The 27,037-nt window shown below is 41.8% G+C and overlaps 1 protein-coding gene and 1 non-coding gene across 2 annotated transcripts in view; one reads left to right on the top strand and one right to left on the bottom strand.

Annotated features, from left to right (window-relative positions):
* LOC124620079 (neural-cadherin-like) overlaps positions 1-27,037 on the bottom strand; it is a 198,997-nt gene that overhangs the window by 14,916 nt on the left and 157,044 nt on the right. Inside the window, exon 13 of the mRNA XM_047146746.1 lies at positions 12,111-12,279. Coding sequence (XP_047002702.1) covers positions 12,111-12,279 — 169 coding nt within the window. The remainder of the gene's footprint in view (positions 1-12,110; positions 12,280-27,037) is intronic.
* Positions 9,839-9,913, top strand: Trnah-gug. Its single transcript has one exon. It is a non-coding gene; the product is annotated as a tRNA-His (tRNA).

Below are 27,037 nucleotides of genomic sequence, written 5' to 3' on the forward strand. Positions count from 1 at the left end.
ATTAAAAAGATTGGGTTGGTGACCAATTGGGGTGCAAGCCAATTTGGCTTCAGATTAAAAACAGAGAAGAGTTTTGAATTCTGTAAGCATCAAGGGGAGTTTCTGTGGCAGTTGTGACTAGTGAAAAGGCATTACAAACCGAAAAGAGACAAGAGAAAGGATTGCGGTTGGAACATTTGGAATTAGCAGAGAAAGAGGAAATACAGAGATTATGTAGTGAATTCCCCGATGTTTTGACGGAGAGGTTGGGGGTGATGTCACTCGTGGAGTATCACATTGAATTATCTGATAACATGCCTATTAAGAAAGCACTATATAGGCTAGCTCCACCTCAAATGAAATTGTTGAAGGAAAAGATTGGAAAGATGTTAGATCAGGAAGTAATTTGGCCCTCTAATTTGCCATATGCTGCGCCTATTTTTCTGGTCCAGAAACCCAATGGGAATTATTCCCCGGTGGTCGATTACAGGGATTTGAATAAAAAAGTGGTATTGCGATCAGTACCTCTTCTCAACCTGCATTCTTGTTTTGGATGGTTCCGCGGTACAAGGATATTTACCACCTTAGATTTAAACCAGGCTTATAATCAAATTCTGCTTGCTGAAACTTCCAAACCAATTACGGCCTTTGCGACCGATTGGAATGTTTACGAATTCAATCAGGTTCTGTTTGGATTACTTACGGGTGCTGCAGTTCTATCTCAGCTCCTAGACAAAATATTCTCTGACATAAAGTTTAAGTTTATATACCACTACTTGGACGACTTGGTAGTTTATAGTAATTCCATGCAGGAACATTATCAACATTTAAGAGAGGTTTTAGTGAGGTTAAGGAAGGTGGGTCTTACAGTGAATCCAGCCAAGGTAAAGTGTGCTTGTGAATCTATGCACTTCCTTGGTCATGTGGTCACTCTGGAGGGGATAACCATTGCTGAGGAATGGGTGCGAGCTAAAAAGCAGTTGCCCACTCCTAGAAATGTGAAGGTGGTTGAGAAGTGTGTCGGGGTAGCAAATTTCTTCCGTAAGTTCATTCCAGGGTTTGCAGAGAAGGCAGCCCTGTTGAATGCCTTACATAAGAAGGGGCATAATTTGAGTGGGGTCCTTTGCAGGAAGCCACTTGGGAATCCCTGAAACAGTCCTTGGTGTCAGCACCAGTACTCGTGCTTTCTGATTTCAATGCTCCACTTATACTTCAGACTGATGCCTCAAATGCGAGGGTGGGAGTGGTCCTTCTTCAAGAAGGGGATGAAGGAAGGAGGCCTATTGCCTGTGCTTCGCATGCTTTGAACCATTTAGAAAAGAACTAGTCTATTTACGAGCTGGAGGCACTTGCGGTATTATTTAGCATGGAGAAATTTCGGTATTACCTGGAACATACACAGTTTTTCTTAGAGACTGATAAACAGGCACTCAGCTGGGTCCTTGCATGTCCTCGTAAGACTGGAAGGATAGCCAGGTGGGCAACAAGGATCTTGGCATTTAAGTTCCAGGTCAAGAATATTAAAGGATTGGAAAACCAGGTAACCGATTGTTTCAGCCACCTTTTTCAGGAACCTGACATACAACTTGATAGTCATGAACTGGATGAAGGTAGTGCTTCAATAGGGAGAATTAGTTTGATTCTCACTGTTTTCTACAGCTGTTTACAGACATTTGGGAATATCAGGAGAAGGATGATGGGGTGCACGAGATAAAACAAAAAATTGAAGAAAGAGAGGTGGTGAAACCATACCTGCTTAGAGATGGTGTATTGTGTTGCAAGGATTGGTATGGTAAAGGTTACAAAATTGTGGTGCCTGGGGATTTGGTGCCTTTCATTTTTAAATATTTTCATGAATTGCTGGTGGGCAGCCATTTGGGAGTATTTAAAACTCATGCAAAAATTTGTCAGCATTTCATATGGAAGGGAATGGATACAGGTATTAAGCACAATGTTAGTACATGTCAGGTGTGTGCTGCTGCCAAACCACCACAGAATGGTAGGGTTGGGTGGCTGGAATCTGTACCTGCAAACTATCCCCTTCAGAAAATGTACTTCGACTTTGTAGGGCCTTTACCTCGATCTAAGAAAGATAATAAGTACATCCTAGTATGTATTGATGCCTTCACAAGGTTTACTCGGATGCATACCACTAGGGCAGTGATGGCTGAAATTGTGATACAGAATTTGAAAAATATATTTGGCATGTTTGGGCCGCTGTAGTATTTGATTAGCGACAATGTTTCATGTTTTACTTCAGGAGGTTTTAAGAACTTTTGTATAAGAATGAGAGTTACCCATGGGACCATGACCCCCTATTACCCGACTCATCATATGCCAAAAGGGTAAATCGCAATCTCAGGGTGGCATTAATTGCCTTCACAGTAAAGACTAGGAGAACTGGGATTGCATGCTCCCTTGACTTATGATGGCATTTAACACAGCCAAACATGAAGCGCATTTGTCGACTCCTGCAGAGCTCATATTGAACTTTTAAGATTTCCACTGACATTAATAATTGGTTCATAGCCAATTAAATCTCAATAAACTTTGAAAAGACCCACTATATGCAGTCCAGAACTTCCAAGAGATTTCCTTCTGGTGTGTGTATAAAATATGATGACATGGAAATAGAAGTTGAGAGTGTAAAATCCTTGGGATTACAACTTGATAATAAATTCAGTTGGGAGCAACATACTAATGAACTGCTAAAGCACCTAAACAAGTCTATGTTTGCAATGTGAATGATGTCAGACATGCTATTGTTGTGGTCTTCAGTCCTGAGACTGGTTTGATGCAGCTCTCCATGCTACTCTATCTTGTGCAAGCTTCTTCATCTCCCAGAACCTACTGCAACCTACATCCTTCTGAATCTGCTTAGTGTATTCATCTCTTGGTCTCCCTCTACATTTTTACCCTCCACGCTGCCCTCCAATACTAAGTTGGCGATCCCTCGATGTCTCAGAACATGTCCTACCAAACGATCCCTTCTTCTAGTCAAGTTGTGCCACAAGCTCCTCTTCTCCCCAATTCTATTCAATACTTCCTCATTAGTTATGTGATCTACCCATCTAATCTTCAGCATTCTTCTGTAGCACCACATTTCCAAAGCTTCTATTCTCTTCAAGTCTAAACTATTTATCGTCCACGTTTCACTTCCATACATGGCTACACTCCATACAAATACTTTCAGAAACGACTTCCTGACATTTAAATCTATACTCGATGTTAACAAATTTTTCTTCTTCAGAAGTGCTTTCTTTCCCACTGCCAGTCTACATTTTATATCCTCTCTACTTCGACCATCATGAGTTATTTTGCTCCCCAAATAGCAAAACTCCTTTACTGCTTTAAGTGTCTCATTTCCTAATCTAATTCCCTCAGCATCACCCGACTTAATTCGACTACATTCCATTATCCTCGTTTTGCTTTTGTTAATGTTCATCTTATATCCTCCTCTCAAGACACTGTCCATTCCATTCAGCTGCTCTTCCAAGTCCTTTGCTGTCTCTGACAGAATTACAATGTCATCGGCGAACCTCAAAGTTTTTATTTCTTCTCCATGGATTTTAATACCTACTCCGAACTTTTCTTTTGTTTCCTTTATTGCTTGCTCAATATACAGATTGAATAACATTGGGGATAGGCTACAACCCTGTCTCACTCCCTTCCCAACCACTGCTTCCCTTTCATGCCCCTCGACTCTTAAAACTGCCATCTGCTTTCTGTACAAATCGTAAATAGCCTTTCGTTCCCTGTATTTTACCCCTGCCACCTTCAGAATTTGAAAGAGAGTATTCCAATCAACATTGTCAAAACTTTTTCTAAGTCTACAAGTGCTATAAACGTAGGTTTGTCTTTCCTTAATCTTTCTTCTAAGATAAGTCGTAGGGTCAGTATTGCCTCACGTGTTCCAACATTTCTACGGAATCCAAATTGATCTTCCCCAAGGTTGGCTTCTATCAGTTTTTCCATTCGTCTGTAAAGAATTCACGTTAGTATTTTACAGCAGTGACTTATTAAACTGATAGTTTGGTAATTTTCACATCTGTCAACACCTGCTTTCTTTGGGATTGGAATTATTATATTCTTCTTGAAGTCTGAGGGTATTTCGCCTGTCTCATACATCTTGCTCACCAGATGGTAGAGTTTTGTCAGAACTGGCTCTCCCAAGGTTGTCAGTAGTTCTAATGGAATGTTGTCTACTCCGGGGGCCTTGTTTCGACTCAGGTCTTTCAGTGCTCTGTCAAACTCTTCACGCAGTATCATATCTCCTATTTCATCTTCATCTACATCCTCTTCAATTTCCATAATATTGTCCTCAAGTACATCGCCCTTGTATAGACCCTCTATATACTCCTTCCACCTTTCTGCTTTCCCTTCTTTGCTTAGAACTAGGTTTCCATCAAAGCTCCTGATATTCATGCAAATGGTTCTCCTTTCTCCAAAGGTATCTTTAACTTTCCTGTAGGCTGTATCTATCTTACCCCTAGTCAGATAAGCCTCTACATCCTTACATTTGTTCTCTAGCCATGCCTGCTTAGCCATTTTGCACTTCCTGTCGATATCATTTTTGAGACGTTTGTATTCCTTTTTGCCTGCTTCATTTACTGCATTTTTATATTTTCTCCTTTCGTCAATTAAATGCAATATTTCTTCTGTTATCCAAGGGTTCCTACCAGCCCTCGTCTTTTTACCTATTTGATCCTCCGCTGCCTTCACTATTTCATCCCTCAAAGCTACCCATTCCTCTTCTACTGTATTTCTTTCCCCCATTCCTGTCAATTGTTCCCTTATGCTCTCCCTGAAACTCTGTACAACCTCTGGTTTAGTCAGTTTATCCAGGTCCCATCTCCTTAAATTCCCACCTTTTTGTAGTTTCTTCAGTTTTAATCTACAGTTCATAACCAATAGATTGTGGTCAGAGTCCACATCTGCCCCTGGAAATGTCTTACAATTTAAAACCTGGTTCCTAAATCTCTGTCTTACCATTATATAATCTATCTGATACCTTTTAGTATCTCCAGGGTTCTTCCATGTATAGAACCTTCTTTCATGATTGTTGAACCAAGTGTTAGCTATGATTAAGTTATGCTCTGCACAAAATTCTACCAGGCGGCTTCCTCTTTCATTTCTTCCCCCCAATCCATATTCACCTACTATGTTTCCTTCTCTCCCTTTTCCTACTCTCGAATTCCAGTCACCCATGACTATTAAATTTTCATCTCCCTTCACTACCTGAATAATTTCTTTTATCTCATCGTACATTTCATCAATCTCTTCATCATCTGCAGAGCTAGTTGGCATATAAACTTGTACTACTGTAGTAGGCATGGGCTTCATGTCTATCTTGGCCACAATAATGCATTCACTATGCTGTTTGTAGTAGCTTACCCGTACTCCTATTTTTTTATTCATTATTCAACTTACTCCTGCATTACCCCTATTTGATTTTGTATTTATAACCCTGTATTCACCTGACCAAAAGTCTTGTTCCTTCTGCCACCGAACTTCACTAATTTCCACTATATCTAACTTTAACCTATCCATTTCCCTTTTTAGATTTTCTAACCTACCTGCCCGATTAAGGGATCTGACATTCCAAGCTCCAATCCGTAGAACACCAGACATAGGAGATATAAATATAAAAAAACTGGCATATTTTGCTTATTTTCATTCCATTATGTCATATGGTATCATATTTTGGGGTAACTTCACAAACAGAGAAAAAATTCTTAGAGTACAGAAGTGTATAATAAGAGTAATGTGTAGTGTAAATCCAAGAGCATCATGTCGAAACCTGTTCAAAGAATTTGGCATACTAACCACAGCTTCTCAGTATATTTATTCCTTAATGAAGTTTCTTGTAAATAATACACCTCTTTTTCCAACTAACTGCTTAGTACACAGTATCAATAGTAGGAATAAGAACAATATACATGGAGATTTAAAATCACTTACTCTTTCCCAGAAAGGAGTCCAGTATTCAGCAATGCGTATTTTCAATAAAAGTTACCAGTAACCATTAAGAGTTTAGTTTCAGACAAGGCACAATTTAAGCATAACTTAAAATAATTTTTGGTGGACAACTCCTTCTATTCCATCCATGAATTTCTCAACAAGTGCAGTAGACCATTTTAATGAAAATTTATTATACTTTAATTTTTGACAATACTTGGTTGTAATAGCCAAGTAACTAGCTACTGTGTGAGTGATGGATTTAATGAAAGCAGATGTAAGTATTAAACCCGTAAATATTAGAAGTTTAATTTTAATTCATGTACAAAATTTTACTGTCCATTGACTGAGGATCATCAAAATTAATGAAACTCAAGTTTTTCTAATTACATTTTTGTAATGTGTTTATCTGACATGTTCCACACCCAGGAGGATCCCCTCTTTTGTGGGTCTATGGAATGAATAATTAATCTAATCTAATCTAATTCCTCTGAGTAACAAACGGTCCATTAGGGATTTGCTACCTGAGCACATTGAGCTTCAGCAGCTGGTGGATCAGTGGAAAAGGGTGTAGCAGAGGATTCTTAAGGCTCATCAGATTTGCGCAAAGTGTTACAACGAGGGGCGGAGCCAGACCTGTATAAGTTGGGAGATTCAGTGTGTATAAAAAATTTCCAGGCCGTGAGCAGTAAGGTGGATAAGGTTACTAAAAAAACCCCTCCCACGTTTCGTCGGGGCATACGTTATTAGACATTTCACAACACCGGTCACCATTATACTGATGGACCCGCAACAAGGAAAGACACTAACAGCTCATCTCTCTCAGATAAAATTGGGTCTACCTCTTATTCATTCTGGGAACTTAAGGGAGCCATGATTGGCAGTTAAGGGGAGGGGGAGGGGGGGGGGCGAGTATATGCCAATTTTCGGCATGATTGTGTTTCGCGAGTGTTAAGGTCGATATCAGCCTCACCAGAGATGCTGGGGCACTGAGTTGACAGCGAGTGGCCTCTGGCAACGAGGAGTGGAGGGTTAGAGAGTACTGAGCGAGAAGGACAGAATGGCAGAGTGTTGGGGTCTGGATGGTCCGAATTGTGCATGAATGATTTTGGCACTCTGTGGTAATGAATTTGTGATGAATCCAAGACATCTGGGAATTCAGTGCTGCTGTGGAACAATAAGCCGTAGGCTCTGCAATTGTATGGACGCAATTTATGGCGAGCTGTGGCTGATGTCATTTGTGGGTGTTTTGCCATGGCAGATGAACAAGACAGTGTGGGCCCAACCTGAACACGCTACGCTATAGCATGTTCACCCACAATAAGGATGTCATGATATTGGACAAGAAAGCAGTGGAATACAGTATGTGTATTAACCGTGAGAGACTTCTGTGGTTAGTTTACTTAACTGTGTGAGGAATGAGCAGTAGCTGTTGCTTTTCAATGGAATTTACAACTGTGTAAAGGTGTGGCCATGCCAGATGGGTGTTGTCATAAAATTATTATATTTCTTATTTGTGAACATAATTTTCTGTTATCAGGATTACTCATTGGACAGATTTGAAATTGGAAGTTCTGCTCTGTAGTTCAGTGGGTTATAAATACTGGAATTTGAAAAATTTGCTAACTGTGAGTTTTGGATATGTTTTTATATCTGCGTGTTAAATGACAATGAATTTTGATGTTTGTAAGGTACCTTTTTACCATTACAATTCTTTAAGTTTTTATTTGTGAGTGATGTTGTTTGCTACTCTTATTGGTCTTATTTAACCAGCCTTTCTATGAAGTGTTTTAAGACTTGTTTTTTAGTGAACTATTATTAATAAATTACATAAACCAGTAATGTTTTGTAAGCTGTTATTGAAAGCACCCACCTCCATTAGCAATCAACCATGGCCAGCTGGGAACAGGCACTGATGTAACATTAGGGGGCTAGAGGCTATTTGTTAAATTGTGCCAACGCTAATCCTGTTGTTTGTTGTTCTTACTGAAGTGTCTAGTCACCCCTAAATTAAATATTAATTCCACACAGTATTAAGATGAGGCTGATAATGACGCTGAAACAGTTACACGTAGTGTATGTTAGTGCCACTAGTCTGAGCAGCTATTTTTACCAGGTTACCAACTACATCATATCCCCTTCCCTATCAAGACTATTCCCTGCCCAACCCACAATCACTACCTGATCCCCTTTTGTAAAATTCCTACATAATTCCCTTATGTTACCAGGCACCTGAACCAACACTGCACTAGGCTTCATAATGCTGGTGTCCTGTTGCTCACTTACTAAACCTTCTTGCAACTGCTTGCCCACACCTCTGCCATGCGAACTACCTAGCAGCAGAACCTTCTTCTTTCTGTTACAGTTTGCAGCTGACTTACACTCCCTAACTGCTGAGGGCTGCTGCATGTTTTATTTTTTAAGTTTTATTTGTTTATGCATCTGTCTTCCCTAAACAGGAAGCCCTTATATTCACCACAATAATTCAGTAAATATTTTATACACGCAACAGCTGTCCATCAGATATACAAAATTAACAGAAACTTTAGGGGATGAAAGACAGTGTTTCCACTATTGCCTTAATATAAACATTATCAGAATTCCAGAATGAGATTTCCACTCTGCAGCGGAGTGTGCACTGATATGAAACTTCCTGGCAGATTAAAACTGTGTGCCGGGCCGAGACTCGAACTCGGGACCTTTGCATTTTGCGGGCAAGTGCTCTACCAACTGAGCTACCCAAGCACGACTCACACCCCATCTCGGTCGGGCACACAGTTTTAATCTGCCAGGAAGTTTCATATCAGCGCACACTCCAATGCAGAGTGAAAATCTCATTCTGGAAACATCCCCCAGGCTGTGGCTAAGCCATGTCTCCGCAAAATTCTTTCTTTCAGGAGTGCTAGTTCTGAAGGTTAGCAGGAGAGCTTCTGTAAAGTTTGGAATGTAGGAGACGAGGTACTGGCAGAAGTAAAGCTGTGAGGATGGGGCGTGAGTTGTGCTTGGGTAGCTCAGTTGGTAGAGCACTTGCCCACGAAAGGCAAAGGTCCCGAGTTCGAGTCTTGGTCTGGCACACAGTTTTAATCTGCCAGGAAGTTTCATATCAGCGCACACTCCGCTGCAGAGTGAAAATCTCATTCTGGAAACATCCCCCAGGCTGTGGCTAAGCCATGTCTCCACAATATCCCTTCTTTCAGGAGTGCTAGTTCTGCAAGGTTAGCAGGAGAGCTTCTGTAAAGTTTGGTAGGTAGGAGACAAGGTACTGGCAGAAGTAAAGCTGTGACGACGGGGAGTGAGTCGTGCTTGGGTAGCACAGTTGGTAGAGCACTTGCCCACGAAAGGCAAAGGTCCCGAGTTCGAGTCTTGGTCCGGCACACAGTTTTAATCTGCCAGGAAGTTTCATATCAGCGCACACTCTGCTGCAGAGTGAAAATCTCATTCTGGAAACATCCCCCAGGCTGTAGCTAAGCCATGTCTCTACAATATCCTTTCTTTCAGGAATGCTAGTTCTGCAAGGTTAGCAGTAGAGCTTCTGTAAACTTTGGAAGGTAGGAGACGAGGTACTGGTAAAGTAAAGCTGTAATGACGGGGCGTGTGTCATGGTTGGGTAGCTCAGTTGGTAGAGCACTTGCCTGTGAAAGGCAATGGTCCCGAGTTCGGGTCTCGGTCCGGCACACAGTTTTAATCCGCCAGGAAGTTTGATATCAGCGCACATTCCGCTGCAGAGTGAAAATCTCATTCTGGAAACATCCCCCAGGGTGTGGCTAAGCCATGTCTCCACAGTATCGTTTCTTTCAGGAGTGCTAGTTCTGCAAGGTTAGCAGGAGAGCTTCTGTAAAGTTTGGAAGTTAGGAGACGAGGTACTGGCAGAAGTAAAGCTGTGAGGACGGGGCGTGAGTCGTGCTTGGGTAGCTCAGTTGGTAGAGCACTTGCCTGTGAAAAGCAAAGGTCCCGAGTTCGAGTCTCGGTCTGGTACACAGTTTTAATTTGCCAGTAAGTTTCATTATCAGAATTATTTATTTGCCTAAATAGTCATTTACTGAGTAAAAACATAATTTAAGTAGAAATTCTTTAAATCCTACTTTAAATCTAGTTTCATCTTATAACTTTCTGATGTTGGCTGGCAGTATGTTGTTGGTCAACAAGATGAGTGTGGCAACAATTCATAACTTGGTTCATGTAATTTTGCCACGGCGATGGCACATGTGTGGGGGCGCTCGTCAAGGGTTATGGCACCCATCTTGCAGATAATTTTTTCATTTCTAATTCTTCAGTTAAAATGTGATATATTCTTTCAGATGACATCTGGCAAGTGTGAGCAATTTCACACACTTTCAATTGGCAGTACACCATGACCATTTTGTGCACTTTTGCAATGATTTCTGGAATTGTGAAACATTTTGGTGGACCACTGCGCAGATCATCATCTAAGCTCTCCTGACCAAATTTAAATTCATTTGTGCACTTGTCAATAGTTCATTATGAAGGAGCAAAGTTCCCCAAAGTATTCTGGAAATCAGGATGAATGTCCTTTGCTTTCATACATTTATTTACAATATACTTAATCACTGCTCGAATCTCGATTTTTTCCATCTTCGCAAATCACTACACGGGAACAACAACAGAGCCACATCACTGCCACAGCTCTCTTCCAAGAGCACTGACGTGGCACATGTTTACAGGCAACAGTCCAATAAATATTACGTGAAGAACTTGTTGCACTACTGCTGACCTCTTGTGGTGATTCCGAGAACTTTTGAAACGATCCTCGTATCACACTAGTATCATCGGGGAATATTGTGGCCTTCACTGCTCCATCTGTGGTGTGAATGTCATTTATGTAGAGAAGGAACAATAAGGCACCTAGAATACTGCCTTATGACACTCCAGCTTACACTTTTTTTTGCTTCTGATATTAAATTTAATTTTTGGTTGGAGTACTCTGACATCAGTCCAACAATCTGTGTTCTGTTTTGTAGGTATGATTCAAACCACTTTCCCCCTGTCCCATGAATACATAATGCTTCCAGTTTTTCTAAAAGAATGCCATGATTGACAGTGTTAAATGCTTTGGAGAGATCTAAATTTATTTCTACTACACAATTGTCTTTTTCTGGATTTTTGATTATTTGTTCAGTGTAGAACATTAGTGCTGCTTCTGTGTTTTTACCTGCCTAGAAGCCATGCTGATTTCTATTTAGTAACTTATGGTCATTTAGATACTTGTTGATTCTGTGTTTCATTAATTTTTCTATTATTTGGAAAATGCCAGAAGGAGAGATATTGGCCAATAGTTTCCTACCTTATGCTTGTCACTGTTTTTGAGTAATGGCTTCACTTTTGACATTTTCATCCTTTCTGAAAACACTCCTTCACTAAATGATAAGTTGGCTATGTATGCCAAGGGCCTTGTGATTCGTACAGCTGTGATTTTTATGATATAAACAGGCACCTCATCTACTCCTGCTGGCATTTTAGGTAGTCCTGTAGTCATCCTGGCTTCAATCTCTGCCAGTACCTGTCCCACAAGTCTCCATCCCAATCCTCATGCCTCCTACTTCACTTTATTAATATACATCTGCAGTGTTTGCCTTGTAGTCTCCCACTCCTCTGTTCTATCCCTCTCTTCCCCTCCCTCACACCTAACCAAATCTTCCATTTCATCATGTGCCACACCCAACTCTCCATGCCTCTGTTGTCAGAGCAAGCTCCCTGCTACCACACTCCTGTCCCATTCCCCTGTTGACTCTGCCTCCTTATCTCCCTGCCACCACCCTTCTTTCCCTCCACCCTTCCTTGCTCCTCTCACCCATTACAGTTGATGTAATCCCTCATCTCCAGCCAGCTGCAATGTTGTGGGTTACCTTTCCCTCTTTCCATTATTTTTACCACAGCCTGACTTGTCAGTTGTAGCAAGCAGATGGCCTAACATTTATTAGGTAATGTAACAGACAATAATAAACACTTTTTAGATTTTTTTGTTTTTGCCATTCCTCTCCATGCCTCTTAATGCCAAAGATCTAGAAAAATTTGGAGGCATAAGAGAAAATACACGCTGCCATGCTTTTCTGTACTTTTAGTAAAAAGAAGTTTAGTTTTCTAGAAAGAAGTTTTTAAATTTCACAAGGTTTGATTATACAAAAATTCACCTGTTCCTGTTAGACTGTACATACCTTGTTGAAGATTTTCCTGATGAAGTTTTCATCTGACAAATCTAATATTCTGATTGAACCAGAATTGGCAATTACATTATAGGAAATATCTTTCACAATAACTGAGACATTCGCCAATATGTCAACTTGACCATGTTGATGATCATACACATTGAATTGCAAGGTGTATCTGTGGAAAAGATAAAAGATTATATCTAGGGAATAATTATTTTTAATACAATATTACACTTTCAGCTTTCAATTGTCTAGAAAAATTTAATACAAGTGCAAGTGAATCTTGAAAACTTAGTACAGAAAATTTACAGGTTGATGGAGCTCTGAAGTTCATGTTCACAGAAAATGTGACTGAGAGGGAGTGGTTGAAAAGAAAGTGAGCACATTTTTCATATTACACATTAAAAAGGCAGTGAAAATATTTGAGCTGGATGATGTCCCACATTTTCAGATAAATGTAGCATGTAAAAAATACATATAATCAAACATCATAACATTAAATAATACATTTTTGCTCTCAATTTAAGACAGCCTGTAGAGCACAATATAGGAAAATTTAGCAAATAATACTTGTTTGAAAGAAAGGATTATTATTATTATCACTTTATTATTATATAATTATTATTATTAGTATTACTATTGAAAAAATATAGAAATCAACTGAAATCACTTAACAGGGGACAGGCAATGGGCCTGATAGTATACCAATATGACTCTACATAGAGCAAGTGAAAGAAATTTGGATCTGTTCAAACAGCCATCTAACAGCCATCTAATGCAGATCACTGCAGCAGCAAAGAGTTCCAAGTAGTTAAGAAAAATGTACAGACCATTCCCATTTTCAAGAAGGGCCATAGAACAGACATACAAAGCTATAGGCCTATATTGCTGATGTTAGTTTGTTATAAGACTTTGACACACCGTCTATGTCTGTGTATTATGACCTTTTTGAAGACTGAAAATCTCCTCTGTAAGAGTCAGTATGAATCTCATGAACAATGACTGAATGAAAGTCATGTCACTTAGTTTGTTCATGAGATCTTGAACATGGTAATTACCAGTGCCCGAGTTGCTGCCTGGTTTTTTTATTTCTGAACGATGTTGTCTAATGAACAATATATGTGCTTACAGAACATCAGACTAGTTTTGTGGTAGGGTTGAAGAGTGCCTAACAAATAGGATGCAGTATGTCACTTTAAACACAGAGAAATCTTCAGATGTAAAAGTAACTTTGGGCATATCCCAGGAAATAATTATAGTGCCATAACAGTTCACAATATACATAAATGAGATAGCAGATAATATTGACATCAGAAGTTCCGTGAGGCTGTTTGCAAGTTGATGCCATTGTATATAAAGAAGCTACAACATTAGAAAAGTGAGGCAAAATGTAGGAAGACCTGCAGAGAATTGACCCTTGGTGCGGGGGTTGGCAGTTGATACTTAACATAAAAATGTATCATGTTCTGTGCAAATAGGTGGAAAGGCCTGTTGTTATATGATAACACAATTGACGAATAGTCACTGGAAGTAGTCGAATCCAAGTACTTGGGAGTATGTGTATAGAGTGATTTAAAATGGCACATTCACATAAAACTAATTGTAGTTAAGGTAGACACCAGACAGATTAACTGAGAGAATCCCCAGAAAGATCCAGGCATTCTTATAGGGCAGGATTACTAGTAGTTGGGAGCTCCAACGTTAGGTGCATAATGCCACCCCTTAGGGATATGGCTGCCAAAGAGGGGAAGGAGGATGTGTGTATTTTTTGTTCATACCATGGAAAATCATTCCAGATGTGGAGTGGCTCTTTCTGGATGCCATGAAGAGCACAGAGGATAGCCAATTGCAGGTAGTGGCTCATGTTGGTGCTAATGATGTGTATTGTATTGTACTGTAAGAGAATGTCTCTGGTTTCTGGTCGCTATCTGAAATGATAAAGACTGTCGGTTTTGGTTGCAAGATGAAGGCAGAGCTCACCATCTGTAGCACTGTCAACAGGACTGATTGTGGATCTTTGGTACAGAGCCAAGTTGAGGGTCTGAATTAGAGACTCAGATGGTTCTGCGACTGTGCAGGCTCCAGATTCCTTGACTTGGGCCATAGGGTAGTGGGGTATCAGATTCCGCTTAATATTTCAGCAGTCCATTACCCACAGGAGACAGATCACAGATAGTGCGGGCTGTGTGGAGTGGACTGGGCAGTTAGAGAATCTTGAGAAATAACAAGAAGGGCTTCGATGTCAAAGGATGAAAAACAAACACAGGATGAGGGTATACCCAACTTAGTTATTCTAGCTGCAAACTGCCAAAGCAGTATTGGGAAAGAACTAGCGCTGCAAGTGCTAATAGAGAGCACTGAAGCTTGTAATGGGACACCTTTTCTAGCATTATCTTTTTTTATATAGAAGTAGCTCATACCAGGATTAATTTCAAATCTGGTGCAGGTGAACATTCTTGGCAGTTTCACTGAAAGAATTTCATACAATTTTGGATATGATGTATTATATTTCAGACTGCAATGTGTAAAAAGAAATAATTTGTTAGTACTTTGCATATGCAGTTAAAACTACTGTTCTTCTAGAAACATTTGAAATTACAAAATTTCAGGCATATTTAAAATTTGTATTATTAACTGCTCAATCTAATGCCAATTATTAAATTTATTTCTGGATTCATTTATAAAATAATGATATATTTTAGCAAAGATTCCTCTTTTGTCAAGAAAGTTTGTAAACTCTTTTGCTTTGTAAACTCTTGGGAATATTGTGAGTACCACAGAATGTAGGCAGTAGCGGGAATGCGTGCTTCTGATGGAGACAGATGTTTTTATATGATCGACACTAACAATGTAATTTGGAATATTAAGTGGAAATTGTAAAAAACAGCATGGTATTTAATAATGTGACAAAGAATAAAATTCAAGAAACATAGAGGCAAATCTTCATCAGTTATTTGGTCATTAGGAACCCACAACATTAAATCAAAATTTCAGCTGCAAGACTGTACCCCTAGATGCAAGACTTGGAGCCAACAACAAAAGAAAATGAAGATAAGTAAAAAGTTTTTCTTTTGTATATCTTATACCTCTCAAAGCTTTTGCAAATAATGTAGAGACTAAGAGAAATTTAATGGCGATGTGTGGGAGGGTAAGATTACAAGCTTAAATCATTACAGGTCCTGAAAGCTGGTTAAAGCCAGAGATAAGTTCTGCTGGAACTTTTACAAAAGATCTGCAGGAGTTCTGAAAGGACAGGTTAAATACAGTTGGTGGTGGTGTGTTTCTTGCTGTTAGAAGTAGTTTATCTTGTAGCAGCATTGAAGAAGATAGTTCCTGTGAGGTAGTAACGGTAGGGGTTATACTTGACAATCACAATAAATTAATAATTTATTCCTTTTACAGACTCCTCAGTTCAGATAATACAGTTGCCAAAAAGTTCAAAGAAATTTGAGTATCATACCAAATAGGTACCCCATTCATATAGTTGTAGTTGGTGTGACTTCAATCTACCCTTGATATATTGGCAAAATTACATGTTCAAAACCAGTGCCAGGTACAAACCATCATCTGAAATTGTACTAAATCCTTCCTCTGAAATTCTGTTTGAGTAATTAGTTCAGGAGCTCACTCAAAGCATAAGTAGTTGTGAAAGTATACTTGACCTCTTAGCAAAAAATAATTCTGAGAAAACAGGGAGCATCATGATGGATAAAAGGATTAGTGGACATAAGACTGTTGCAGTGAGACTGAATACCCCAACATCCAAATCCACAAAATATAAGCACAAAATACATCTATTTAGAAAAGCAGAAAAAAATTTGCTTGACACTTCCCTGAGAGATGGTCTCCAATCCTTACAAACTATGTAAGCATTGACCAGACGTAGCTTGAATTCAGGGAAATAGCATTGACAGCAATTGAAAGATTTATACCACATAAATTAATAGCAGATGGAACTGAAACTCCATGATATGCATAACAGGTCAAAACACTGTTGTAGAAGCAACAAAAAAGTGTGCCAAATGTAGAAGAATGCAAAATCCCCAATATTGGCAAAGTTTTACCGGAGCTTGAAATTTAGCAGTCGTTTCCAAAATGAAACTCTGTCTCGAAATCAAAAGAGATTCCGGCCATATATAAAGTACACCAGTCACAAGACTCAGTCAACAACTTCATTGCACAGTAGGACAGCACCACTAAAGCAGAGCTACAAAATATGGTTTTCCAAAATACCTTCATCAAAGAAGAGAAAATAAATATTTCTGAATTTGAATCTAGGGCAGTTGACCACATATGTTACATAGAAGGAAATATCCTTGGTGCAGCAAAGCAACTCCTATCACTTAATTAAGGCAAATATTCTGGTTCAGCTTATATATTAATTAGACTCCTTTCAATGTATGCTAATCTTATAGCTCCATACTCAGAAATAACACACAACTGCTTGCTCAACAAAAGATCTGTACCTAAAGACAGGGAAGTTGCATGGGTCACATCAACACTCAAGAAAGGAAATGGGAATAATCCACTGAACTACAGACCCATATCACTGGCATCAATTTGCAGGAGGATTTTGGAATGTATACTGTGTTCAAACATGATCAGTTACCTAAAAGAAAATGATCTGCTATCACACAGTCAGCATGGATTCAGAAAATACTGTTCTTGTACAACACATCTAGTTCTTTATTCTCATTACATAATTAATTTATTGACAAGGGATCTCAAATTGATTCTACACTCCTGGAAATTGAAATAAGAACACCGTGAATTCATTGTCCCAGGAAGGGGAAACTTTATTGACACATTCCTGGGGTCAGATACATCACATGATCACACTGACAGAACCACAGGCACATAGACACAGGCAACAGAGCATGCACAATGTCGGCACTAGTACAGTGTATATCCACCTTTCGCAGCAATGCAGGCTGCTATTCTCCCATGGAGACGATCATAGAGATGCTGGATGTAGTCCTGTGGAACGGCTTGCCATGCCATTTCCACCTGGCGCCTCAGTTGGACCAGCGTTCGTGCTGGACGTGCAGACCGCGTGAGACGACGCTTCATCCAGTCCCAAACATGCTCAATGGGGGACAGATCCGGAGATCTTGCTGGCCAGGGTAGTTGACTTACACCTTCTAGAGCACGTTGGGTGGCACGGGATACATGCGGACGTGCATTGTCCTGTTGGAACAGCAAGTTCCCTTGCCGGTCTAGGAATGGTAGAACGATGGGTTCGATGACGGTTTGGATGTACCGTGCACTATTCAGTGTCCCCTCGACGATCACCAGTGGTGTACGGCCAGTGTAGGAGATCGCTCCCCACACCATGATGCCGGGTGTTGGCCCTGTGTGCCTCGGTTGTATGCAGTCCTGATTGTGGCGCTCACCTGCACGGCGCCAAACACGCATACGACCATCATTGACACCAAGGCAGAAGCGACTCTCATCGCTGAAGACGACACGTCTCCATTCGTCCCTCCATTCACGCCTGTCGCGATACCACTGGAGGCGCGCTGCACGATGTTGGGGCGTGAGCGGAAGACGGCCTAACGGTGTGCGGGACCGTCGCCCAGCTTCATGGAGATGGTTGCGAATGGTCCTTGCCGATACCCCAGGAGCAACAGTGTCCCTAATTTGCTGGGAAGTGGCGGTGTGGTCCCCTACGGCACTGCGTAGGATCCTATGGTCTTGGCGTGCATCCGTGCGTCGCTGCGGTCCGGTCCCAGGTCGACGGGCACGTGCACCTTCCGCCAACCACTGGCGACAACATCGATGTACTGTGGAGACCTCACGCCCCACGTGTTGAGCAATTCGGCGGTACGTCCACCCGGCCTCCCGCATGCCCACTATACGCCCTCGCTCAAAGTCCGTCAACTGCACATACGGTTCACGTCCACGCTGTCGCGGCATGCTACCAGTGTTAAAGACTGCGATGGAGCTCCGTATACCACGGGAAACTGGCTGACACCGACGGCGGCGGTGCACAAATGCTGCGCAGCTAGCGCCATTCGACGGCCAACACCGCGGTTCCTGGTGTGTCCGCTGTGCCGTGCGTGTGATCATTGCTTGTACAGCCCTCTCGCAGTGTCCGGAGCAAGTATGGTGGGTCTGACACACCGGTGTCAATGTGTTCTTTTTTCCATTTCCAGGAGTGTATATTTCTAGATTTCAATAGCATTCCTCACAAGTGGCTTCTAGTCAGACTGCTTGCCTATGGAGTGCTGTCTCAGTTCCACAACTGGATTCATGATTTTCATCAGAAAGTAACTGATGGAGAGTCATACAATAAAAGAGAAGTGATATCTGGAATTCCCCAGGTACCAGATGTAGAAGTATGAAATCGGGATTTGATTGCAATAATGACACATATGTTGTTTGGAACTGATACACAACATTTTATTCACAATAATTTCCATTGCTATTTACACATTTCTCCCACCTCTCCGGCAGGCTATGAATACCACGCCAGAAAAACAGTCCTTCTTTTGAGGCAGCCATTTTCATACATTTTCATATGAATTGAAGCATTGTTCAGTGACACTGTGTCCCAGTGATGCAAATATGTGATAATCAGATGGATCCAAGACTGGAGAAAAACCACATGCCCTAGTATTTCCCAACTGAACACCTCGATTGTTTGCCTGACCCATTTTGCTGGGCTGATGAGGTGTTATCATGGACAATATGGCTTTGTGTTGCCTTTTTCCACATTATGGTCATTTTTTGCATAATTTTTGATTTAAATCAATCATTTGCTGTTGGTAGCGATCAGTGTCAATGTTTCACCAAGTTTTAGCAGCTCATAATAGATGACTCCCTTCTGATGCCACCAAACATGGAGCATTATCTTCTTTCCAAAGCGATTTGGTCTTACAGTGGACGTTGATGGTTTGCCTTGATTCACCTGTGATTTACAATGCTTAGGATTCTCAAAATACATCAATTTTTCATCACCTGTCACTATTTTATGGAGAAACAACTTTCTTCTGTATCTGATGAGCAGCGTTTCACAAGTGGTCTTTCAATTTGCTTGCTTCTTTCATCAAGTTCATGCGGAACCCATTTTCTAATTTCTGCACCTTTCCCATAGCTTTCAACCAAAGAGAAACAGCTTTATATGTCACATTCAACTGTTCCACAAGTTTCTGTTGAGTTTGAGTATAATATTCATCCAACAAGACCTGCAATTCATTGTCTTTGAGCTTATTTGATGGTTTACTGCACTCGTCGTTCCTCACATCAAAATTACCACTTTTGAATTTTTTGAGCCACTCGAAACAGTGTGTTTTCCCAAGAGCATGTTCACTGAAAGCTTCGACAAGCATTTGATGTGATTCTGGAGCATTTTTCTTTGAATGATAACAGAAAACCAATGCTGTCCACAAATCGTAGTTCATAGCCACAAAAGTTGACATGTTTATGGGTTTGGAACAGATACCAATGAATGGAACTTGGGTTACTGTGTGTTGACATTCGTCGTCAGCCATTAAAGGAAGCCGGTGGCACTGCAGATGCAGTCTCATGGGACCTACACTGACAGCTAGCACCATCTATACGGAAATACTGCTTTCATACTTCTACACCTGGTAAGTGTTATAGGCCTTGTGTTGTTCCTAATCTATATAAATGATTTAGGAGGTAATCTGAGCAGTCCTTTTAGATTGTCTGAGGATGATGCTGTCGGTTACCATCTAGTAAAGTCATAGGGAGATCAAAACAAATTGCAAGATGATCTACACAAGATAATGGTATGCAAAAAGTGACAATTGACCCTACATAATGAATAGTGTGAGGCCATCCACATGAGCACTAAAAGGAATCCTTTAAATTTTTGTTACATGATAAACCACACAAATTTAAAGGCTATCAAGGGATCGCAAATACAAACAACTTAAACCGAAATGATCAGTTGAAAATGGGTGTGGGGAAGGCAAACCAAAGGCTGTGTTTTATTGGCAGAACACATAGAAGACAAATCGACTAACGGTACTGCATACACTATGCTTGTCCATCCTCTGCTACGGTACTGTTGTATTGTATGACATCTTCACCAGAGAGGACTGATGCAGGACACTGAAAAAGTTCAGAGAAGGGGAGGTCAATTTGTATTACTATGAAACAGGGGGAAAGAGCACCTTGGATGTGATACATGAGTTGCAGTGGCAGTCACTAAAACAAAGGTGTTTTTCATTGTACTTCTTATGAAGTGACTTTTTCATGAAGTTTCAGTCACCATCTTTCTCCTCTGAAAGTGAAACTACACTACTGGTCATTAAAATTGCCACACCAAGAAGAAATGCAGATGATAAACGGGTATTCATTGGACAAATATATTATACTAGAACTGACATGTGATTACATTTTCACGAAATTTGGGTGCATAGATCCTGAGAAATAAGTACCCAGAACAACCACCTCTGGCCATAATAACGGCCTTGATACGCCTGGGCATTGAGTCAAACAGAGCTTGGATGGCGTGTACAGGTACAGCTGCCCATGCGGCTTCAACACGATACCACAGTTCATCAAGAGTACTGACTGGTGTATTGTGACGAGCCAGTTGCTAGGCCACCATTGCCCAGACGTTTTCAATTGATGAGAGATCTGGAGAATGTGCTGGCCAGGGTAGCAGTCGAACATTTTCTGTATCCAGAAAGGCCCGTACAGGACCTGCAACATGCGGTCGCGCATTATCCTGCTGAAATGTAGGGTTTTACAGGGATCGAATGAAGGGTAGAACCATGGGTCATAACACATCTGAAATGTAACGTCCACTGTTCAAAGTGCCGTCAATGCGAACAAGAGGTGAACGGGACGTGTAACCAATGGCACCCCATATCATCACGCCGGGTGATACGCCAGTACGGTGCTGACGAATACACGTTTCCAATGTGCGTTTACTGTGATGTCACCAAACATGGATGCGACCATCATGATGCTGTAAACAGATCCTGGATTCATCTGAAAAAATGACGTTTTGCCATTCGTGCACCCAAGTTCGTCGTTGAGTACACCATTGCAGGCGCTCCTGTCTGTGATGCAGTGTCAAGGGTAACCGCAGCCATGGTCTCCGAGCTGATAGTCCATGCTGCTGCAAACATCATCAAACTGATCGTGCAGATGGTTGTTGTCTTGCAAATGTCCCCATCTGTTGACTCAGGGATCGAGACGTGGCTGCACGATCCATTACAGCCATGCGGATAAGATGCCTGTCATCTCGACTGCTAGTGATACGAGGCCGTTGGAATCCAGCACAGTGTTCCGATTACCCTTCTGAACCCACCGGTTCCATATTCTGCTAACAGTCATTGGATCTTGACCAACGCGAGCAGCAATGTCACGATACGATAAACAGCAATCATGATGGGCTACAATCCGACCTTTATCAAAGTTGGAAACATATTGGTACGCATTTCTTCTCCTTGCACGAGGCATCATAACAACATTTCACCAGGAAACATCGGTCAAGTGCTGTTTGTGTATGAGAAATCGGCTGGAAACTTTCCTCATGTTAGCACATTGCAGGTGTCGCCACCGACGCCAACCTTATGTGAATGCTCTGAAAAGCTAATCATTTGCATATCACAGCATCTTCTTCCTGTTGGTTAAATTTTGCGTCTGTAGCATGTCATCTTCGTGGTGCAGCCATTTTAGTGGCCAGTAGTGTATTTTGTTGACACACACACTGACATAAGCAGCAATAATCATCACAATAAAATAATTGAAATCAGAACTTCCATGGAGAGATTCAAGTGTTCATTTTTCCTTCACTATTCAGAAGTGAAATGTTAGAAAATAGGCATTTAAGTGTGAATTGGAGAGTAGCCATGAAGATGTACATGTGAAGTGTAATTCATCCACAAAAGAAGTAGCATACAAAATCCTTGTTTGACCAATAATTTGATACTGCTCACCAGTCTGCGACTTTTAACAGATAAGGCTGACAGATGATATCGAGAAAACTCAAAGAGTAACAGTGCATTTCATCGTAGGTTCATTCAGTAAGTGCAAAAATGTCATGGAATGCTTGTCCAACTCTGGTAGGAGAGACTACAAGAGAAGTGTTATGCACCACAGAGTGGCTTACAGTTAAAATTCTGGAATCATATGTTCCTAGATGAGCCAACCAATATATTACTTCACTGTATATACATAAATCTTATGAAAAGACCATGAAGGCAAATCAGAGAGATTTGAGCTTGTGTGAAGTCTTACCTACAATTGCCCTTCCCACACACCCTTTGTGACTTGAGCAGGGTACGCATTTTGAGTAAAAACATTTTCTTTGCGGAAATATTCAAAATTAGGCCTTGTGGAAACCATGTGCACACAGAAATCTGACCACACTTATAATAGTTTGTTTCACGATTGATTCACCTCATTTATAAACTCTATTTCTATACTATGTAAAGAACGTCTATACATTTTAAGAATTTTGCACTGCAGGAAGTATTACTATTCAAAATTTTGTGGTATAACTAAAACTCCATTGTTGATTTCTTAAAGTTCTTGCTTCAAAAAATTGATACTTATTCTAGGAATATATTTTAGTTACTACAATATTCCAAATATAAAATTCGAGTTTCTAGCAATATTTTGGTAGGCTGTGCTAGAACAAGGGAAGGGCAGTGCACACATAAAAGTCCACTCAGAAAAACAGTACCTTGCATAAAAGTCAATTAAATAACACAGTGTTATTGGTTAATCAAAATAACTTCCTAACCCAATCTGTAACATATTACTTACAATTCTTCACTTGTATGTTTTATTTAAAATGTAATAGCTCTGTATTTTAACATTTTGCAAAAAAACTTCCTATGTGTGTCCTGATATTGATACAATAATGGAACATATTATTTGCAAGCTCATCACCATTAAAGTGTTTTGAGGCAGTACATGGATATACTGGGTATTTACTAAAATAAACCTGTGGTCTAGGAGTTGTGTCTTTGGCTAGTAATCAAAATGTCACTGGTCCCAGGTTCAAAACCTGCCACCACTTAAACTTGGCACTGGCGGCCAAAGACTTCCTGCATAAGAAGTCACCCTTATTCTGCCAATGCTGATGTCAAAGAGGATGGAGTAGTGGACAGAGGTTCAGGGCACTCTCTTGTCCTTGGGGTGGGAAATTGCCCCTAAAGGCAGAAGAATTAGCAATGATCAATGGCATAAGGATGCAGAAGGCAACGGAAACCACTTCATTAAAGACACATAACTTGTATCCACGTGACATATGGCCTGTAATTGAAAATGATGATCACTCCTTTGGCAAAAGATTCCAGAATAGTCCCTCATTCAGATCTCTGGAAGGGACTGCCAAGGGGTAGGTGATCATGAGAAAAAGATTGAATGGCCAATGAAAGGGTAACATTCTATGACCTGGGGTGTGGAATTTGGTAGGGAAGCTAGAAATTCTGAAAAGGGAAATGCAAAGGCCCAATCTAGATATTGTGGGGATGAGTGAAGTGAAATGGAAAGAAGACAGGGATTTCTGGTCAGATGGGTACATGGTAATATCAACTGCAGCAGAAAATGGTATAACAAGAGCAGGATTCATAATGAATAGGAAGGTAGGCCAGAGAGTGTGTTACTGTGAACAGCTCAGTGATAGGTTTGTTCGTATCAGAATCGGCAGCAAACGAACACTGACAATGACAGTTCGAGTATACATGCCGATGTCGCAAGCTGAGCAGAAGAGATAGGGAAAGTATATGAAGATATTGAAAGGGTTATGCAGTATGTAAAGGGAGAGGAAAATGTAATAGTCATGGAAGACTGGAACGCAGTTGTAGGGGAAGGAGTAGAAGTAAAGGTTACAGGAGAATATGGGCTAGGGACAAGGAATGAGAGAGGAGAAAGACTAATTGAGTTCTGTAATAAATTTCAGTTAGTAAGAGTGAATACTCTCTTCAAGAATCACAAGAGGAGGGGGTAGACTTGGAAAAGGCTGGGTGATATGAGAAGATTTCAGTTAGATTACATCATGATCAGACAGAGATTCCGTAAGCAGATACTGGGTTGTAAGGCAAACCCAGGAGCAGATATAGACTCAGATCACAATGTAGTAGTGATGAAGAGCAGGCTGAAGTTTAAGAGATTAGTCAGGAGGAATCAATACGCAAAGAAGTGGGATACAGAAGTACTCAGGAATGACAAGATATGCTTGAAATTCTCTAAGGCTATGGATACAGGAATAAGGAATACCCCAGTAAGCAGTACAGTTGAAGAGGAATGGACATCTATAAAAAGGGCAACCCTAGAAGTTGGAAAGGAAATCATAGGTACAAAGAAGATAACTGCAAAGAAACCATGGGCAACAGAAGAAATACTCCAGTTGATCAATGAAAGAAAGAAGTACAAAAATGTGTAGGGAAATTCAGGAATACAGAAATATAAGTTGCTGAGAAGTGAAAGAAATAGGAAGGTCAGGGAAGGTTGGTTTGTGGGATTAAAGGGACCAGACTGCGATGGTCATCGGTCCCTTTTTCCAAAAAATTAAAACCGCCCAAAGAGAATAAAAACGAACAGCAGGAAAGACGTCAGACGACTCGGGACAAGAAAGACTCTGACAGAGATCAGACAAAACAAATTAAAACACACAGAAAGTGACGGTGGTTGGCTGACCATAGAGAAAAAAAAGAGGAAAAGCCAACCACCAAGAACACATTAAAAACTCAGTTTAAAATCAGAGGCTAAAAGCCAGAATCTACACTAAAAAACATAAACACTCAGATTAAACGATAAAAACCCCCTGCCCGAATAAAACGCAAAACTAAGTCCACCATGGCAGAGTCATCTAGTAAAAGTGCAGAGAGCGTGTCAGGCAGCGCAAACGTCTGCCTGAGCACAGATAAAAATGGACAGTCCAACAAAATGTGGACCACTGTCAATGCCGAGCCACAGCGACAGAGAGGAGGGACCTCACGGCGCAATAAGTGGCCGTGGGTCATCCGCGTGTGCCCAATACGCAGTCGGCAGAGGACGACAGACTCCTTGCGAGAGACTCGCAAGGAGGAGTGCCACACAGTCGTCGTCTCCTTGATGGCACGGAGTTTGTTAGGGGTGGTCAGACCGCGCCATTCAACGTCCCAAAGCGAGATAACTTTGCGGCGGAAGACTGCCCTCAAATCACTCTCCGGGAGGCCAATGTCCAGGGTGGGTTCACTGGTGGCCTGTTTGACCAGGCAATCAACATGTTCATTGCCCAGGATACCGATATGACCGCGGGTCCACACAAAGACCACAGAGCGGCCGCGACGTGCAAGAGTATGTAGGGACTCATGGATAGCCATCACCAGATGAGAACGAGGAAAACACTGGTTGAGAGCTCGTAAACCGCTCAGGGAATCGCTACAGATAACGAAGGACTCACCTGAGCAGGAGCGGACACACTCTAGGGCTCGAAAGATGGCGACCAGCTCAGCAGTGTAAATGCTGCAGCCAGCCGGCAAGGAGCGTTGTTCGGAATGGTCCCCTAGAGTTAGCGCATAACCGACTCGACCAGCAACCATCGAGCCGTCAGTGTAAACAATGCCAGAGCCCTGATACGTGGCCAGGATGGAATAAAAGTGGCGGTGGAAGGCCTCTGGAGGGACTGAGTCCTTCGGGCCCTGTGCCAAGTCGAGCCGAAGGCAAGGGCAAGGCACACACCACGGGGGTGTACACAGAGGTGCCCGGAAAGGAGGTGGAACAGGGAAAAACCCAAGCACGGAGAGAAGCTCCTTGACGCATACGGCGATCGGACAACCCGACTGGGGCCGACGGTCTGGCAGATGGACGACTGACTGCGGGAACAGGACACGGTAATTTGGATGCCCGGGCAAGCTAAAAACATGGGCAGCATAAGCAGCCAGTAATTGTCGGCGTCGTAACCGCAGTGGAGGGACACCTGCCTCCACTAGTATGCTGTCCACAGGGCTGGTGCAGAAAGCACCTGTGGCAAGGCGTATCCTGCTATGGAGGATTGGGTCCAGCACCCGCAACGCAGATGGGGATGCTGAGCCATAAGCCAGGCTCCCATAATCCAGATGAGACTGGATTAACGCCTGGTAGAGCCATAACAGGGTAGATCGGTCGGCGCCCCAGCGGGTGTGGCTCAAGCATCGCAGAGCATTGACCTGTGTGATTCCACCACTGAAAGAAGTTCGCCGTCAAGAGAAAGCTGCTGCTCCGGGTGGACAGTACGTCGCTGGCAGAAATGCATAACACGGGTCTTCGCTGCTGAAAACTAGAACCCATGAGCTACAGCCCAAGACTGTGCCTTGCGGATAGCGCCCTGTAGCTGATGTTCAACAGCTGTAATGCCAGTAGAACTGTAGTAAAGGCAGAAGTCGTCAGCATACAGGGAAGCGGAGACAGAATTTCCCACGGCTGCAGCGAGCCTGTTAATGGCTATTAAAAACAGGCAGACACTTAAAACAGAACCCTGTTGCACGCCGTTCTCCTGGATGTGGGAGGAACTATATGAGGCTGCGACTGGCACGCAGAAGGTACGAGACGACAGGAAATTGTGGATAAAGATCGGCAGAGGGCCCCGAAGACCCCATCCATGAAGCGTAGAAAGGATGTGATGACGCCATGTCGTATCGTACGCCTTCCGCATGTCGAAAAAGACAGCAACTAGGTGCTGACGGCGGGCAAAGGCAGTACGGATGGCCGACTCCAGGCTCACCAGATTGTCGGCGGCGGAGCGGCCTTTACGGAACCCACCCTGAGACGGAACCAGAAGGCCCCGAGACTCCAGTACCCAATTCAAGTGCCGGCTCACCATCCGTTCGAGAAGCTTGCAAAGAACGTTGGTGAGGATAATGGGGCAGTAGCTGTCCACCTCCAAAGGGCTCTTGCCCGGTTTCAAAATGGGGATGACAATGCTTTCCTGCCATTGCGACGGAAACTCACCCTCGACCCAGAGACGGTTGTAAAGGTCG

The sequence above is a fragment of the Schistocerca americana genome, chromosome 6, assembly GCF_021461395.2.
Source record: "Schistocerca americana isolate TAMUIC-IGC-003095 chromosome 6, iqSchAmer2.1, whole genome shotgun sequence".
In the NCBI taxonomy this organism is placed as follows: Eukaryota; Metazoa; Arthropoda; class Insecta; order Orthoptera; family Acrididae; genus Schistocerca; species Schistocerca americana.